At 46.5% G+C, this 18,103-nt stretch overlaps 1 protein-coding gene across 1 annotated transcript in view; it reads left to right on the top strand.

Annotated features, from left to right (window-relative positions):
- The window catches only part of KCNQ1 (potassium voltage-gated channel subfamily Q member 1), a 311,701-nt gene that overhangs the window by 105,925 nt on the left and 187,673 nt on the right, over positions 1-18,103 (top strand). The window contains exon 14 of the mRNA XM_029207933.1: positions 17,962-18,082. Within this exon, the coding sequence (XP_029063766.1) occupies positions 17,962-18,082 (121 nt within the window). The remainder of the gene's footprint in view (positions 1-17,961; positions 18,083-18,103) is intronic.

The raw sequence follows: 18,103 nt of genomic DNA, 5'->3' as shown, positions 1-18,103 counted from the left end.
GGTTAATATCTAATTTTGGGGGGTACAGTTGTTCATAGTATTCTCTTGTAATTCTTTTTATTTCTGTAAGGTCAATTGTAATGTCCCCACTTTCGTTTATGTTTTTATTTGCATCTTCTTGTTTTTTCTTAGTCATTCTAGCTAAGCATTTGTCAACTTTGTTGATCTTTTCAAAAATAACCACCTTTTTGTTTCGTTGACTCTTGTTTTTCTATTCATTTCTCCACGCTCACATTTATTATTTTCTTCTTTCTGCTAACTTTGGGTTTGGTTTACTTTTCTTTTTATAGTTCCTTAGGCTGTAAAGGTAGGTTATTGAAATTCTTTCTTCTTTCTGTATGTAGGAATTCATAGCTATATTTTTCTCCTTGAGCACTGCTTTCATTGCATCCCAAAGGCTTTGGTATGTTGTGTTTTCATTTTTGTTCATCTCAAAATATTTTCTAATTTCCCTTGTGATGTCTTCTTTGACTCATTAGTTTTTAACGAGTGTGTTGTTTAATTTTCACATATTTGTTAATTTTCTAGTTTTCCTCCTATTATTGATTTCTAGCCTCGCTCCATTTTGGTTAGAGAAGCTACTTGGTATGATTTTAGTTTTTAAAATTTTACTGACACTGCGTTGAAGCCTAACATGTGATCTATTCTGGAGAATATTCCGTGTGCGCTTGAGGAGAATGTATTCTGCTGTCATTGGGTGGAGTGTTCTACATAAGTTTGTTGGGTCTCCTTGGTTCATAGTGTTGTTCAAGTCTTCTGTTTCTTCACTGATCTTCTGTCTGGTTGTTCTATCTATTATTGAGTGTTAGGTATTGACGTCTCCAGCTATCATTGTAGAACTGTCTATTTCTCCCTCCAGTTCTGTCAATGTTTGTTTCATGTACTTTGGGGCTCTGTTGTTTGATGTGTACATGTTTATAATTGTTACATCTTGATGAACTGACTTTCTTCCTCAGTACAAAAAGTCAACTCCTATACAGTTCCATCCCCCTCATGTTGTTATTGTCAGAAATTATACCTTTCTTTATACATTGTATTCCCAATAACATAGATGTATAGATATTGTTTTATGTATTTGTCTTTTAAGTCATGTAGGAAATAAAGAGGAATTATAAACTAAGGATATGATAATACTGGCTTCTATGTTTACCTATGTGGTTACCTTTTCTGGAATTCTTTACTTCTTTGTATGGGTTTGAGTTACTTTCTAGTGTCCTTTCATTTCAGCCTAAAGGACTCTCTTTACCACTTTTTGTAGGGCAAGTCGGCTAGCAAGGAACTCCCTTAGCATTTGTTTATCTCAGAACATATTAATTTCTCCTTCACTGTTGAAATAATTTTGCTAGATATAAAATTCTTAACGCGGGACTTCCCTGGCGGTCCAGTGGTTAAGACTTCACCTTCCAATGCAGGGGGGTGTGGGTTCGATCCCTGGTCGGGGAGCTAAGATTCCACGTGCCTCGTGGCCATAAAACCAAAACAGAAGCAGTATTGTAACAAATTCAGTAAAGACTTTAAAAATGGTCCACATCTAGAAAAAAAATGTTTAAAAAAAAATCCTTAACTCAGTTTTTGATATTTGTTTTCCTCTTTAAACACTTTAAAAATTTTATCCCATTCCCCTCTGGCCTCCATGCTTTCTAATGAGAAACCTGCTGTTAATCTTACTGACTACCCTTGTATGTGATGAGGCACTTCTCTCACTCCTTTCACAGTTCTGTCGTTATCTTTCAACAGTTCGATTATGATTTGTTTCTTGGAATTCGCTGAGCTTCTTGGAGGTTTAGATTCATGTCTTCCATCGAATTTGAGAGGTCAGCTGTTATTTCTTCAAATATTCTTCCTTCCCCTTCCTGTCTCACCTCTCCTTCCGGGATTCCCATTATGGATATGTTGTTATGCTTGATGATATGCCACAGGTCCCAGAGGATCTGTTCATTTTTCCTTCCGCTCCTCAGACTGGATAATATAGATTGACCTGTCTTCAAGTTCCCTGATTTTTTCTTCAGCTCAAATATGCTAATGAAACCCTCTAGTAAGTGTTTCACATCAATTGTTATACTTTTCCAGAATTTAATTCCATTTTATAATTTCTCTCTTTATTGACATTCTCTATTCATTCATACATCATTCCTTTAGTTCTTTGTCTATGAGTTCCTTCAGTTCTTTGAACATATTTAAGAAAGTTGATTTAAACTCTTTATCTAGTAAGCTCAGTGTCTGTACTTCCTCAGAGATGGTTTCTGTTAATTTCTTCTGTGAATGAGCCATACTTTCTTGTTTCTTCACATATTTCATAATTTTTGGTTGAAAACTGGCTATTTTGGATATTATATATAGTAACTCTAGCCAGTAGATTCTTTCCCCTTCTCGGGATTCTTTTTTCCTTGCTATGAGCTGTAACTGTTTAGTGACTTCTATTTTTTTGACATCTGTATTCTTTGCCATGTGTGGTTTCTAAAGCCACTGTTCCGCTTGTGTTCAGCTGTTGTTTTGACAGAGACTTCCTTGAGTGCCAGGAGTCCGAGAGAGGGAGAGGAAGGAAAAAAGTGAAAGAACTCTCCCAGCCTTTGCAGTTTAGCTACGTGCTGGGGCAATCCTTCAAGATTTGGCCAGGCTGTTTACAACTCTGCCTCCGCCTTCACTTCCTGTTGGAGGTGGGCACAGAGATCAGTCAGAAGTGAAAGCTTAGCGTGTTCTCAGGACTTTTCTGAGCATGCATCCCGCCCTGGGCATGCTCTTGACTTTCTCGAGTTTTCAGTGTTACACAGGTGTCTTAGAATGGCCTGATTTCTCAGACACTCTTTCCCCAGCTCTTCCTCCCAGGCTTTCAGTGCTCTATTGTACGCCTTAACTGTAATCTTTTCCCCAGGTGGCTGTGATTGGTTTGACTCCCTTACAGTGTTTTCAAGGCATGTCCACCGTTTTCATTTGAGAGTTCCCTTGTAGAGGAAACAAGGGCAATCACCTTCAGGCAGCCTCCAGACAATACAAAACAGACACATTGTTTGAGCATAAGATCTGCTCTGCTCCCGCCAGAACCAGGGATCAGGGTCCCATACGGGGCATGTGGGCAGCCATCTTCAAGACTGCTAGTGAGTGGGGGATGGGGTGTTGCAAAGACAAGTAAAAATGCCACAGAGCTTTCCTACCATTTTTAAATTGCCTGTTTCACGGCTGGGCGTTCACTTGGGTGCCGTAAACTTCTGACTGCTTTCTAGAGTTCTGACAAAGTTGACTCTGACAGATTTTACTTCATTTCTCAACGTTTCTGTGAAGGGAAGGCTCCTCAGAGGTACCTACTCCTCTGTTTTTGCTGAGGTCACTCGCTTTCCTAATGTGTTTGGACTGGGCATTTTAAGCCTCATCTCCTGACTTTTCATCTGGAGTCTTGCCGTGATGGGCAGGTGGCTGTAGCGCTGTTGGACTTTGGTTCATTTCTCCATTCACAGGTAATTCGAAGGCCACGGTACTCTGTTTCCTAGTGCTGCCAAAGGCATGGGTCGTGTGTGCTTTTATTTGCACTCCTTGTTGGTTTTATGCTTTGCGGGGGAGGACAAGTATGGAGATTTGGAACCAGAGGGAAGGGGAGCGACATGCTGTTGTTCCCTAAACTGCCTGGAAACCTTTTAAAAGTACGCCTTTTTCTTAGAGCCTGTGTCTGATCCATCAGCAGCCCTTGTCAACTTTCTGGGCTTTGCCCGCTCCTTGCCTTCTCTGCAGCCACCTCCCTGGTCAGAGCTGCTTCCACTTCTCTGCCTGGGCCGTTCCCCTCCCCTCCTCGCCGATCTGCTTCCGCTCCTGCCTTCTCTCCTCCGTTCTCCACACGGCAGCCCAAGGGAGTTCTTTAGAGGAGACCTTGCTGCTCTCCTACTGAAAGCGCGCCAGCAGCTTCCCGTCGCACGGTCATGGGTCGGTTTCCCTGGATCTCGAGCCCAGCCTGGGAATCCGTGTTGCAAGTCGCTCGTCGAGGGAGAGCTCTGTGGTGGGCGGCTGGGAAGCTGCAGAGATCACTCCGCAGAGCTGTCCCACCAGCTGCTCAAGGAGCTTAGGGTGTTTATCTCTCACTGCCGAGAGCCGCCTCTCGGGGGGTTCGTTCTGCGTCACTTCTGGCCTGCCCTGTGTGTGGCTCAGCAGGCCCCTGAGGTCAGAGATAGCGCTCGGGAAAGCATCTGGCGGGATTGCATTAAGAGGCCTTTGGTGCTTATGGAACGTGAGTGCTGAGGGTACATGGGTGGGGCCCCTGTGCTGCCTGTGTGTCCTTGAGAACAGGGATCATGTGTTCTTTACCTCTGCGTCCCTGACGCCTGCCATACGGCGGGGTCTCCGAGATTCGCTAAGCTGTCTGACCCAGCTGGGGTCTCGGGTCTCCCACAGCCAGTTAACACCAGCCACGTGGCCCTCTGCTGTCTGCAGAAGGCTGCTTCCTCAGTAGGCGCCGTCCTCGTTTCTCCACGTTTTTTCTGATTATTGGAAATTTCCTCATGTTCGACCCACTAGGAGGCCAGCAGCATTGGAATGGGGACTCCGGGGCCACACCAGACAGAGGCCACCATGTCTCTTCCTGAAGTGGTGTTTGCGCAAACTCGGTGGGGGTGGTGTCAGAGCCGAGAGTCCCCCGCAGGGCCCCTTGCCCTCTCCTTGCCTCCCGGTGTGCTCCTGCAGCCAGCAGGGACCGGGTGGGGGAGCCGGGCTGAGCTGATTATTTTTGACATCAGTTGTTAACATAATTTTGATGTTAAGCCTCCCCCCGCCCCCAGCTCTGGGGTGGCTCTGACTGTGTCCAGGCTCCGGCTTGGGGAGCCATGGGGAGCCTCTCGGCCCCGGATCTGGCCTGGCTGGGAGGCGGCCTGGGAAGGGACCTGTGTTTCTCAAGCCCGCGCCCTCGGGGCCTGGGGGTGGGGCCCAAGCAGATGTCTGGATTTGGTAGCCAGGGCCTGGAGCCGGATACTGAGAACGAGGCCTGCAACTCATTTCCCCATTAAACATTCTGAGAACATCTGCACCGGTTTCCAAGGCTTCTCCCTCACTAATTGCTTTGATTATTGTGTGAAGTTAAGAACTGGCACATTTCCGCGGTGTTGTGATGAAGGTGAAAAGATCGCTCTTAATTAGATTAAAAACATTTTTTTCTTCCTCTGTAATTTCGCCTTGAAAATCAAGGCCATTTTTTTTTTGTTTTCTTCATCCAAAGACCTCCAGAAACTTTCCTCCCCACCTCTCCAGAGGTTTCTTGGGAATGTCCTGTGAGCTCAACTCTTGGAGAAGACACTGCTTAACCCAGATTCCATTGTATATTAACGTTTCCCGGGGCTGCTCTAGCTGCCGGGAACCGTCCCCTGGAACTGTGTCTTAGGAAACCTGGACGGTGACTTCCCAGAGCATGGAGACCCCGGAGGGTCGACCGAGTCGTGTGGGTGGCTGCGTGGCTCCCCTTCCGTTTCCTGTACTCACTTGGGGTTGACCCTGTCCTGGCTCAGTTGCTGCTTGTCTCCCTCAGCGCCCCCGCTCTTTGGACCCCGCCCTTGGTCCCGCAGAACCATTTCCGTTCCCTCTCAGATTTGTGTGTGCCGAGGCCTGCGAGCCCTGTGGTGAGGGGCAGCGCTGGGGGCAAGGGTCCCCGGTGCCCTCATCCCTGGGAGTGTAGGAAGCCCGGCGTCCTCCCCAGGGTCGGTCAGGATTCCCAGGGTCACCTTTGACTCTGTCCACATCACCGTCGTGCTCGTGTCCAATCCACGCTGCGTGCCCTTGAGTGGATGTGAGACCCAGCACGTTCCACAGTTTGCTTTCAGCAACCTTACAGCAGCGTCACAGCAGTAGAGAGCCAGCCTCCAGCTTTAGGGAGCCACTTTCTGAGAGCTCCCTGGGCCGTTACAGAGGTAGCTTCCTCCCACCAGCTTTTGTCTCGTACCCCCCAAGGCACCGTGCGGGACGTGCGAGTAACTCAGCTCTTGTGTAACTCTGACTCCTCAGACCCATCCCCTTGGGCTCATGCCTCACCCCCAAGTTTGTCACACACATTCTTGAAGATTCTCTTGGTAACAAATGATGGAACCCCAACTCAATCTAGCTGAAGCACAAAAGGGACACTTTTTGGCTCACAGGACTGGACCCAGCTGTTTCAGACACAGCTGGACCCCGGGGCTGCGATGATCCCGTTTGCTGCTCTAACTCTCCCCCTTTTGTGCTCTCCGCCCACCCGCCTCGTTCCCTCTTCTCTCCCCCTCCCTCTCCCCATTGCCCCCTGGGATGGCTGTGTCCTCAGGCAGCCACTTTCTGAAGGGGGCAAGGTGGCCACCAGCTTAGCAAACCCAGCAGAAAGAGGCCACCTCTTTCCCCATCATATGTGCCAGAGTCTGGGGCCAGGCTCTCATGGGTCCCAGCAGGGCGATCAGCCATCCTCAGACCTGCCTTTGTGCCTCTGAAGGCCAAGGCCTGGGCCACAGGCCCTCTCTGGGGATGGCCAGCGAGTACCTGAATCCTGCAGCCTTGGGAGTAGGGAAAGAGCAGCCCCCCAAGGAAGATTCGAGAAGCTGTTCCCAGAGGCCAGGCCTCGCTGCTGGAGAGGCACAAACAACAGGTGTCCACTCAAGCAAGGTATTTCCCTGAGCGGAACCGGGTGCCAGCTGTGAATATGCATTTTCACTCCCCTCTTTGCCCCGTTCCTGGCAGCTGTTGTGGGAATGGCTTTTACACTTTCTGTCCGTGTCCCTTACTTCTCGCCTCTGAGTGGAGACACAGGTGGCGACGCGGCAGTGCTGGCTCGTGGTCTGTGAGCCGGGCATGGGCAGCTGGCACAGACCTGGGGCCGAGGCTCAGCAATGTCACGCAGGGTCTGGCTGCAGCTGTCCGGATGCCCTGGGGAGGGGGTTCTCGTTCACAGTGCAGGATCTGCAGGGCTTTGGCAAATCCGCCAAGAGGGGGTGGATTTGGGGGATGGGGGTGAGGCGGGTGGGTGGGAAGGGGCTTTGACTTGGGAAGGACAGGGGCAGCTTCTGTTCATCCCTGTGGAGAGAGCTGGCTTGGGGAACACGCCTGTACCAGGCCCCGGAGGGATACGGGGGAGGTGGAAGGCAAGGTCCCCGTGCCAAGGAACATGCACAGACCTGCGGTCCAGGCACACATAAGCCCTGCACCCAGCCAGAGGAGGGGACAGTCTCTAGAGCCTTGGAAAGCTTTGTGAAGGACTTGGGTTACACCTGGGAGATTAGGCAGGATTTTAATCAGTCACCAGCGGGAGGGCTAGGTGAAGACCCAGACACCAGAGGGGACTCTCCTGGGAGCAGAGGGCAGTGGGGATGGGCTGGGGCCTCACAGCCAGTTTGACTTGGTGCTGAAGTCCTGGCCTAGTCTGTGTGACCCAGAGCATGAGTTTTTAGCCTTTTTAACCTGTTTGCTTGTCTAGAAATGGGAATCAAAGCTGCCATCCCACAGAGTTGCTGTGACAATGAAATGAGGTCATGACTGAAGCAGCAAATGGGGAAATGGGAATTCCCTTCACGCATCTTGTGCAAGCCAAGTGTGTCCCGGTGTTGAGGATAAGCTGGACTTGCTGGAATAGGCAGGGGGCGGGGGCTCGATGGAGAGTCGAAAGAAGTGAGACCAGGTGCTCCTGGGAGCAGGTTTTGGGGACGTTCGCGGTCGGAGAGGGCTCTGTTCAGGCACGCGGGCAGTTCCAGGCCAGGTGGAAGGACAGAGGATGCTCCGACATACTCTGATGTCACTCCAGGACGAGATGCGCAGGACCGTGGGACGGGGCAAGGCCCAGATGTGGGAGACTTCCACAAAACACTGTTTCCTGACCTGAGAAAGTACCATCCGAGATAGAACGCAGTAAGGAAGGAGATGGAAATCATCCAGTCTCTTCACCTAAAGACAAACAGTTAATATTTTGATCAGTTTCCTTCCAGTCTTTTTTCTGTGCCCATATTTTCAAATCACCCTGCTAAGCAGGGCCACTGGCTGGAAGGAAACATGCTGCGCTGTTTGGTTCCTGTTCTCTGGAGAGAGGGTGAGGCTTGGCAGCCGGTGTCTCCAGCTGTGGTAGTCGCCACGCCAGAGGCTGCGTTCGCCATCCCAGACCTCCCATTTTCCTAGAAAACAAAATTGTTTTGTTCTGCCCTGAAAACTTAGGCCCAGATTCTGGCCTTGACAAGGCAAAGGCAGCCAAGGAATTAAAGCATTGACAACTGGGATTGTCTTATGAAAGTGTGGCTTCATTGTCGCCAGGATGCAGTGCTCTTTTCCCCAAGGTCTGGCACTCCAGATGGCTCACCTAGCGTAGCTCCGGTGCCCTCCTCGGGGCCTGGGTGTCCAGATGAGTTGCCTCGATGAGTCCACCATGGGCTCGGCCCGCTCTGCACTTGCGAGGCCAGGGCTGTGGGTTTTTGCACATCTTTGTAAAACACCCATCTCAGTCTCCTTGAAGTTGGGGATGACAAGCCAGGTCTCTTGGGACACAGCACTTAGCACAGAGCTTTGCCCGAAGGGGCAGCATGCCACTGTGTCTGCCAAGGATTCACATCTACCCCCCAGCCCCTGCCACGCTCCCTGTACCTTCTTGCAGGGGCCTGACCAGGCTGTGACTGCAGCTGGGTAACGGGGATGGTCTGCAGCCTTGATTGCTGCCTGCCTGCGGTGGGGGGAGGCATACCCCACAGTCTCTGACACAGAAGCTGGGCAAAGCAGTGCCATTCCTGTTGACTTGGAGAAACCAACCTGTGGAGCCCCTGTCTTTGCCCCTTGCTGCGGGGACCCTCTGTGCTGTTCTCAGGATGAAACCAAACGTCACACACTCTTTTCTGGCAGGTGCAGGCCCCACCCGCTCCCAGCAGCCAACTGGTGTGCACACTTTAATTTCCTAAAACACCAGGGCTGGGCCTTTGTCAGGGGTCAGGTGGCTCACCCTTGGCCCTGGGGCTTTGGAGATAGCACTTGTCATCTCGGATGTTTGGAAAGCAGTCCCACTTTCCAGCCACTGCTCTGCTGTTCCTTCCTTCTGTATACAAGTGATGCAGACGTAGAAATATGTATTTGTGCTCGTTTTTCCTTTCCTTTTTTTTTCTCTTTTTTTGAAAGAACATTTGAGTCCTGGATGAAGTTCTAGCTCTGTCACTTGACGACTGAATAATATAACCCAGGGTACTTGAATCTCAGCCCCGAGTCTCTAAAATGGGGGCTGTAAATGTTCCCGCCAGGTCCCAGGCCTGAGAGCCTTTGAATGCACACGCATTCTTCAAGACTTACCCGTCACTTTTCCTGTGCTCTCTGAGAATGTCACGGGCAAACAGCCCTTCCCTCGGAGCCCTTCTCCAGGGTGTGACTAAGTAATGTCTGTGCGGTTTCCTGCTGGAAGTCGGCCCTCGCCCCCATGGGCTGCGAGCTCCCTGAGTTTATTTACATCTCTCTGATTGCCGGTCAGGCACGACACCTTTCCACATGTTCGTCAGCCACTTGGATTCCTCTTCTGCGATGTGCTTGTCTGTCGCCCCCTTTGGCGTTAAGTTGCTAACATTTGTCTTATTGATTTGCGGGAATTCTTTATATTTTGTGGGTACTCTTCTCCTGTGGTTTTGCCTTTTTACTCTTAGATGTGTTGTTTGATGATTAGGACTCAGTTTTAATGTAATTAAATTAATCAGTCTTTTCCTTTACGGTTACTGCTTGCATTTTAGAAAATCCCTCCAAACCCTGAGGTCATGAATATGTTCTTTCAGATTCAGTCAGAAAGTCTTAATAGTTTTACTTCTCTCCATTAGCCTTCAATTGCCTGGAATGCCAAGAATGAAATGTTGATGTATGGTGTGAGGTAAGGGTCCAAGTCAACCTTCTTCCCATGTGGACAGCCAGCGATCCCTGAACTCCCTCCTCCCACTATGTGCAGGCCACCCCTTATACACAGCAAGCATCCAGATGTGTGGGGGCTATTTCTGGACCGTCAACCCTGTCCCCTTGGGCTCTTTGTCTCTTTCTGCATTAGCACCACACCACCTTAATGACTGCTACTTTGTAAGAGGTACCGATGCCTGGTAGAGCAAGTTCTCCTACCTTGTTGCTGTTCAAGAATTTTGTTGATTCTTGGCTTTTTGCACTTCCAGAGCAATTTTAGAATCAGCTTGCCAAGGTTCCGACACAGAAACCGTGGGATTTTTATTAAGATTTGGGGAGAATCTTTTCACTATTGGGTCTTCTAGTCAATGGAACAAAAGCTATTTCTCCATTATTTATGTCTTCTTGAATGTTGCTTGTTAAGGTTTTATAATTTCTCCTTAGAGTTCTTGTATGTCCTTAATTATGTACTAAAAATTTTTTGTACTACTGTATACAGGCTTTTTTTTTTTTTACAGAAGAGACAAAAATAGTACAGCTTTTTTTGTACTCTCACCAGCTTCCCCTAATGTTAGCATCTTATAAAACCATGGTACAGTTAGCAACACTAAGAAATGAACACTCGGCAGTACTAGTAGTTAAGCTACAGTTTAGTTAATTTACCTGGATTTTTCCAGTTTAACTACTAATGTCCTTTTTCTGTCTCCCAGGATCCATCATTGCATTTAGTCAGGTCTGCTTAGTCTCCTCTGATCCGTGAAGCCAAATCTTGGTCCCTCCTTGTTCCTCATGACCTTGACACATTTTTTTTTTTTTTTTTTTTGCGGTACGCGGGCCTCTGTTGTGGCCTCTCCCGTTGCGAAGCACAGGCTCCGGACGCGCAGGCTCAGCGGCCATGGCTCACGGGTCCAGCCGCTCCGCGGCATGTGGGATCTTCCCGGACCGGGGCACGAACCCGTGTCCCCTGCATCGGCAGGCGGACTCCCAACCACTGCGCCACCAGGGAAGCCCCGACCTTGACACTTTTGAGGAATACTAGTCAGGCGTCAGTGTCCCTCGGTTTGGGTTTGTCACTGTTTTCTCAGGATTAGACTGGTGTTACGGGTTTGGGGGGAAGAATGCCACAGAAGTGAGGTGCTTTTCTCATTGCACCATATCAGGGTACATGACATCAACATGGTTTGTCACTGGTAGTGTTAACCTTGACCCACTTGGTTAAGGTGGTGTCAGCCAGCCTTATTTAGTATTTTTCCCTTTCCAGTCTAGTCATGAGAAGGGGGTCACCAAGTCCTGCCCACACCCAAGGGGAGGGGAGTTACGGTCTACCTCCTGCATGAGAGAATATCAAAGCGTTGGTGAACATATGTTAAAACCACCACAGCAATGAATAAATATTTGAGAGGAGATACTTTGAAGTTTCTCCTTAAAGTTTCACCTACTAATTTTAGCATTCATCCCTGGATCTTGCCTGTAGCAAATATCACTGTGGTGTTCTAATGGTGGTTTTTTTTCCTCAGTCTTTCTACATTTATTATCTGGAATTCTTCTATAAGGAAGATTTATCCCTCTCTTCCAATTATCTGTTGATTTATATCAGTATGGACTCAGGAATATTTATTTTTTTGAGCTATAATCTAATACTAGTATTTTGCATAATATTTTTTTTTCTTTTCCTGTTGAAGTCTTTTTTTTTATAACATCTTCTTTGGAGTATAATAGCTTCACAGTGGTGTGTTAGTTTCTGCTGTATAACAAAGTGAATCAGCTAAACATACACATATATCCCCATATCCCCTCCCTCTTGTGTCTCCCCCCCACACTCCCTATCCCACCCCTCCAGGTGGACACAAAGCACCAAGCTGATCTCCCTGCGCTATGTGGCTGCTTCCCACTAGCTATCTGTTTTACATTTGGTAGTGTATATATGTCCATGCCACTCTCTCACTGCGTCCCAGCTTACCCCTCCCCCTCCCCCTGTCCTCAAGTCCATTCTCTATGTCTGTGTCTTTATTCCTGTCCTGCCCCTAGGTTCTTCAGAACCTTTTTTTTTTTTTTTTAGATTCCATATATATGTGTTAGCATATGGTATTTGTTTTTCTCTTTCTGACTTACTTCACTCTGTATGACAGTCTCTACGTCCATCCACCTCACTACAAATAACTCAATTTCGTTTCTTTTTATGGCTGAGTCATATTCCATTGTATATATGTGCTACATCTTCTTTATCCATTCGTCTGTCGATGGACACTTACAATGCTTCCATGCCCTGGCTATTACAAATAGAGCTGCAATGAACATTGTGGTACATGACTCTTTTTGAATTGTGGTTTTCTCAGGGTATATGCCCAGGAGTGGGATTGCTGGGTCATATGGTGGTTCTGTGTTTAGTTTTTTAAGGAACCTCCATACTGTTCTCCATAGTGGCTGTATCAATTTACATTCCCACCACCAGTGCAAGAGGGTTCCCTTTTCTCCACACCCTCTCCAGCGTTTATCGTTTCTAGATTTTTTGATGATGGCCATTCTGACCGGTGTGAGGTGATACCTCATTGCAGTTTTGATTTGCATTTCTCTAATGATTAATGATGTTGAGCATCCTTTCATGTGTTTGTTGGCAGTCTGTATATCTTCTTTGGAGAAATGTCTATTTAGGTCTCTGCCCATTTTTGGATTGGATTGTTTGTTTTATTTGATATTGAGCTGCATGAGCTGCTTGTATATTTTGGAGATTAATTCTTTGTCAGTTGCTTTGTTTGCAAATATTTTCTCCCATTCTGAGGGTTGTCTTTTCGTCTTGTTTATGGTTTCCTTTGCTGTGCAAAAGCTTTTAAGTTTCATTAGGTCCCACTTATTTTTGTTTTTATTTCCATTTCTCCAGGAGGTGGGTCAAAAAGGATCTTCCTGTGATTTATGTCATAGAGTGTCCTTTCTATGTTTTCCTCTAAGAATTTTATAGTGTCTGGCCTTACATTTAGGTCTTTAATCCATTTTCAGTTTACTTTTGTGTATGGTGTTAGGGAGTGTTCTAATTTCATTCTTTTACATGTAGCTGTCCAGTTTTCCCAGCACCACTTACTGAAGAGGCTGTCTTTTCTCCATTGTACGTTCTTGCCTCCTTTATCTAAAACAAGGTGACCATAGGTGCATGGGTTTATCTCTGGGCTTTCTATCCTGTTCCATTGATCTGTATATCTGTTTTTGTGCCAATACCATACTGTCTTGATTACTGTAGCTTTGTAGTACAGTCTGAAGTCCGGGAGCCTGATTCCTCCAGCTCCGTTTTCCTTTCTCAAGATTGCTTTGGCTATTCGGGGTATTTTGTGTTTCCATACAAATTGTGAAATTTTTTGTTCTAGTTCTGTGGGAAATGCCATTTTTAGGTTGATAGGGATTGCATTGAATCTGTAGATTGCTTTGGGTAGTATAGTCATTTTCACAATGTTGATTATTCCAATCCAAGAACATGGTGTATCTCTCCATCTGTTTGTATCATCCTTAATTTCTTTCATCGTCTTACAGTTTTCTGCATACAGGCCTTTTGTCTCCTTGGTAGGTTTACTCCTAGGTGTTTTATTCTTTTTGTTGCAGTGGTAAATGGGAGTGTTTCCTTAATTTCTCTTTCAGATTTTCCATCATTAGTGTATAGGAATGCAAGAGATTTCTGTGCATTAATTTTGTATCCTGCTACTTGACCAGATTCATTGACTAGGTCTAGTAGTTTTCTGGTAGCATCTTTAGGATTCTCTGTGTATAGTATCATGTCATCTGCAAACAGTGACAATGTTACTTCTTTTCCGACTTGGATTCCTTTTATTTCTGTTTCTTCTCTGATTACTGTGGCTAAAACTTCCAAAACTGTGTTGAATAATAGTGGTGAGAGTGGGCAACCTTGTCTTGTTCCTGATCTTAGTGGAAATGGTTTCAGTTTTTCACCACTGAGAATGATGTTGGCTGTGGGATTGTCATATATGGCCTTTATTATGTTGAGGTAAGTTCCCTCTGTGCCTACTTTCTGGAGGGTTTTTGCCATAAATGGGTGTTGAATTTTGTCGCAAGCTTTTTCATCTATTGAGATGATCATATGGTTTTTCTCCTTCAATTTGTTAGTATGGTGTATCACATTGATTGATTTGCATATATTGAAGAATCCTTGCATTCCTGGGATAAACCCTACTTGATCATGGTGTATGATCCTTTTAATGTGCTGTTGGATTCTGTTTGCTAGTATTTTGTTGAGGATTTTTGCATCTATGTTCACCAGTGATATTGGCCTGTAGTTTTTTTTGTGACATCTTTGTTTGGTTTTGGTATCAGGGTGATGGTGGCCTCGTAGAATGAGAATGAGTAGAATGAGTTTGGGAGTGTTCCTCCCTCTGCTATATTTTGGAAGAGTTTGAGAAGGATGGGTGTTAGCTCTTCTCTAAATGTTTGATAGGATTTTGTATAATATTTTTAATATTATTTATTTTGTTGCTCAGATTGTTTTAGCTTTGGTCACTGGATTGAGAGTTCTTTTGGGTTAGTTCCTGTGTCCATTTGATATGCCCTCATCCTTCTCATTTATTTATTTTTGAGCATTTCTTTCCTTTCTAACACTAGACAATACTTCAGGCTTATCTTATATTTCCACTGCCCTAGCCCTAGAATCACCATTCTATCAGAGAGCCCCGGTTCCTTTTACTGGAGAATGGGATTTAGAAACCAGGATCTGGGCACTAGGTGCTCATTGCTCCACAGTTGGTCACTGCTTCTAGGGCCTCTCAGCGGACAGAGCTAGGAAATGTATGTATGTGAATAACCCAAGTGTACACGTACATCTGTATTTATTTGTGTCTATTTTAAACTAAATGTAAGTTCATACTGATATTTCTGACCACAGGGTTCGTTCACCACCCCCTAACTCTGTTTGTTACTTTTTTTCTGACATTGAGAATCCTGGCTCCCATTATCTATAATTATTTACTTATTTAACTCAAGTGTACCTGTAGTACCCCTATGAGAAACAAACTTACCAACTAGAATACTGTGTTTATGACAGTTTTGTTTTGTTTTTTTTTTACTTTAAACATATCCAATCAGAAGATTGTTTCCCAAGACTTCACAGGCCAGCTCCTTCTTCCCCTCTCCTTTTAGTGCTATGTTACGTATTCGTAATACGGAATTCACTCGTGACAGTATGCTTTCCATCCTGGATCCTCCAACAGGCTTATTTGGTGGGGAGCGGGGGGTTGCACATAGTAAAATTTACTCTTGGAGATGTACAGTTCTATGGGTTTTGACAAATGCCTGGAGTCATGTACCTACCACCACAACATCATACAGAGAAGTTCCATAGCCCGAAAAATTCCATTGTGCAACGCTTTTGAAGTCAAGCACTCCCCCTCCTCTAAACACTAGCAGCCATTGATCTGTTTTATGTCCCTGTAGTTTTGCCTTTTCCAGAATGTCCTATAAATGGAATCGTATAATATGTAGCCTTTTGCATCTGGCTTTTTTCACTGCTTAGCAAAATGCATTTGCGACTCATCTGTGTTGTTGCACGCGTGAACCGTTAGTTCATGTCTTTGATGGCTGGATGGAATTCCATTGTATGGATGTACCACAGTTTATCCATTCACCTACTGAAGCGCATCTTAGTTGTTTCCTGGTTGGGGCAGCTGTGAGCAAGATTGCGATACACACTTACGTACAGGTTTTTCTGAATGTAAATCTTCAGTTCACTTGGGTAAATAACTGGGACAGGGACCAATGCGTCACAAGATAAATGTATGTTGAACTTTATGAGAAACCACCAAACCCTCTTGCAACATGGCTGCACCATTTTGCATTCCCACCAGCAACACGTAAAAGTTCTAGTTGCTCTGCATCTTCATGAGCACATGGTATTGTCAGGCTTCGCCTTCTTTTTTCTTTTCTTAATGTAAAGTGAAAAGTAAGGCTCTAACCTTATTCTTTGCCAAATATCCAAAATCGAAGCCATTTAAAAGTTTTAGTCATTCTAACATGGGTATAGTGGTAGCTCACTGTGGATTTAATTTGCATTTCCCTAACAACTACTCGTATTGGTTGAACTGAGCATCTTTTCATGAGCTTATTAGTAATCCATTTTTAAAACTGGGCTGTTAGCTTTCTTGTCAAGTTGCCACAGTTCCTTACATATTCTGGATCAAAGTCCTTGACCAGACAAGTGACATGTAAACATTTTCTCCAAGTCTATGACTTGTCTTTTCATTCCCTTCGCAGTGTCTTTTACAGAGCAAACGCTTTTAATTTTGATAAAGTCCAGTTTTTCCATTTTTTTCTGCTCACAGACTGAGCTTTTGGTATCAAATCCAGAGACTCTCTCCCGTGTCTTCTTGAAGAGAATTTATAGTTTGTGTTTCATTTCAGTTTTTTCAGTAAGACTGCATACAATACCTTTACATTTTCATTTTCTGATTGTTGATGATCTCCTACAATGTGAGGTGTAAGTGCTAAATGTATTAAAATTTACACACACTCATACGTTTATATTTAGGAGATGGTTGTACTACTTTGGGGTGGGGAATCCTTTCTCTTTCAAAAAGCAAAAGATAGGTATCGCTTCAAAATCATAGAAGATGTTCTGTGACAAAACAACCATAATTAAGGTAAAAACACCAAAGATAGACTGGGGAAGATACTTGTGCCTCATATGCAACGGGTTAATTATCTCTAGCATAGAAAAAAAATTCCTACAAATTGACGGACAGAAGTGAGCAAAGGATAAGAACAGATAATCCCACAAGAGGAAAACCAAATAGCCTCCGAGCCACAACGGGCATCCAGCATAGAAGGAAAGGCACCATGCCCGTCTTCGTCTACACGTGACGGGCCCAGCAAAGGCTGCCAAAGGCCTGTGCGGACATGGATGTGGAGAAGGTGGCATGCGCACACACTACTGCTGGAGCCTAACTGATACGACTTCTTGGGAAAACAATCCAGCCACACCTACTAAGCTTACCAAGGAAGCACCCTCTCACCTGCCTCAATATGTCAGGTTTTCGTAAAGATGGATGGGTGCATCATCGTCTTAAAGTAGTGGCTTAAAGCTAATGGAACCAAATGTCCGTCACACATGGAATGGTTGAGTTAATTGTGGTAGATCTAAGCTACGGACTGTTACGCAATTACTAAAATAAGACTTAGATCCATGTCTAAATACCTGTAGAAAAATGAGATGGGCACATTGCAGTGACAGGAACAGAGCCCTCACGTGTGTATAAATGCAAGTCCCACCGGGTGTCAGCTGCTCTCGTGAGCAGAGGGATGAGCTGGGAATCTAGTTGGTGGTTAACGCTGATGACCTCGGGGAAGGAAGGCCTTCATGAGTCTTTGAGCTGTGTCCCTTTTTACAAGTAATTCGTTATTTTACAGCAAAAACTTTAAATGGAAAAATAAAAAAGGTCCAGATTGAAAACCAGGGGACTGGTAATTACTCTTAGTCAGCCCGCAACACGAGCACCTGCTCACTGCGGGTGGGCCCAGGAGTCTGAATGCCAACACCAGCCGTCGGGGTGGTTCCTGTGCCTCCCTCAGGGTGCGGGTGGCGGGCGCAAGGGGCCAGGAGCTCTGTGGCTGCCCCTTCCTCCCCGGCTTGCGACGCTCTGTGAGCAGGAGCCCTACCACCCTGGGTCTTCACGGATGCATCGAAAGCCATCCAGCCACGTGACGGTGACAGCGTGGTGATGAGTCAGTGTCTTAGCAGACCTGTGCTTGGCAGCTATGTTCTATTCTTGACCTGAACGTCTGGTGTGAACCTGGGGAGAGGCCCAGACGCCTGAGCTCAGCCCAGGCACAGTCCTCGCTCTGAGGAGGTGTCATCGGCTCTCAACTGCTCCTTGACCACTGTGGCCTCAGGCACGTGGGGGCCATCGGTCCCCCCCGCCCCCGCCAGTCCTCTGTGCCGAGGCTTCATACGCCGTCTGCGCTCCTCACCCAGCCCCGCGAGTAGATGTCTTACCCGTCTGCGGGAAGGCTCCAGGGGCACAGGTCCGCCCCACAGCCAGGGTAGCAGCTTGGGGTGAGCATCTCAGCTCTGAGCAACCCTGGGCCCCCTCCGCCATCAAGCCTTCCACGGAAGCCTAACGTGCCGTCCCGCATCTTTGCCCACAGTGAAGAAGAGCCCCACGCTGCTGGAAGTGAGCATGGCCCATTTCACGAGAACCAACAGCTTTGCCGAGGACCTGGACCTGGAAGGGGAGACTCTGCTGGCGCCCATCACCCATGTGTCGCAGTGAGTGTCCACTCACCCAGG

Source organism: Monodon monoceros, unplaced genomic scaffold (genome assembly GCF_005190385.1).
Source record: "Monodon monoceros isolate NGI ecotype Baffin Bay Population unplaced genomic scaffold, NGI_Narwhal_1 Super_Scaffold_7, whole genome shotgun sequence".
In the NCBI taxonomy this organism is placed as follows: Eukaryota; Metazoa; Chordata; class Mammalia; order Artiodactyla; family Monodontidae; genus Monodon; species Monodon monoceros.
Note: the sequence above shows the minus strand (reverse complement) of the source record. Positions and strands in the feature narration are given on the sequence as shown.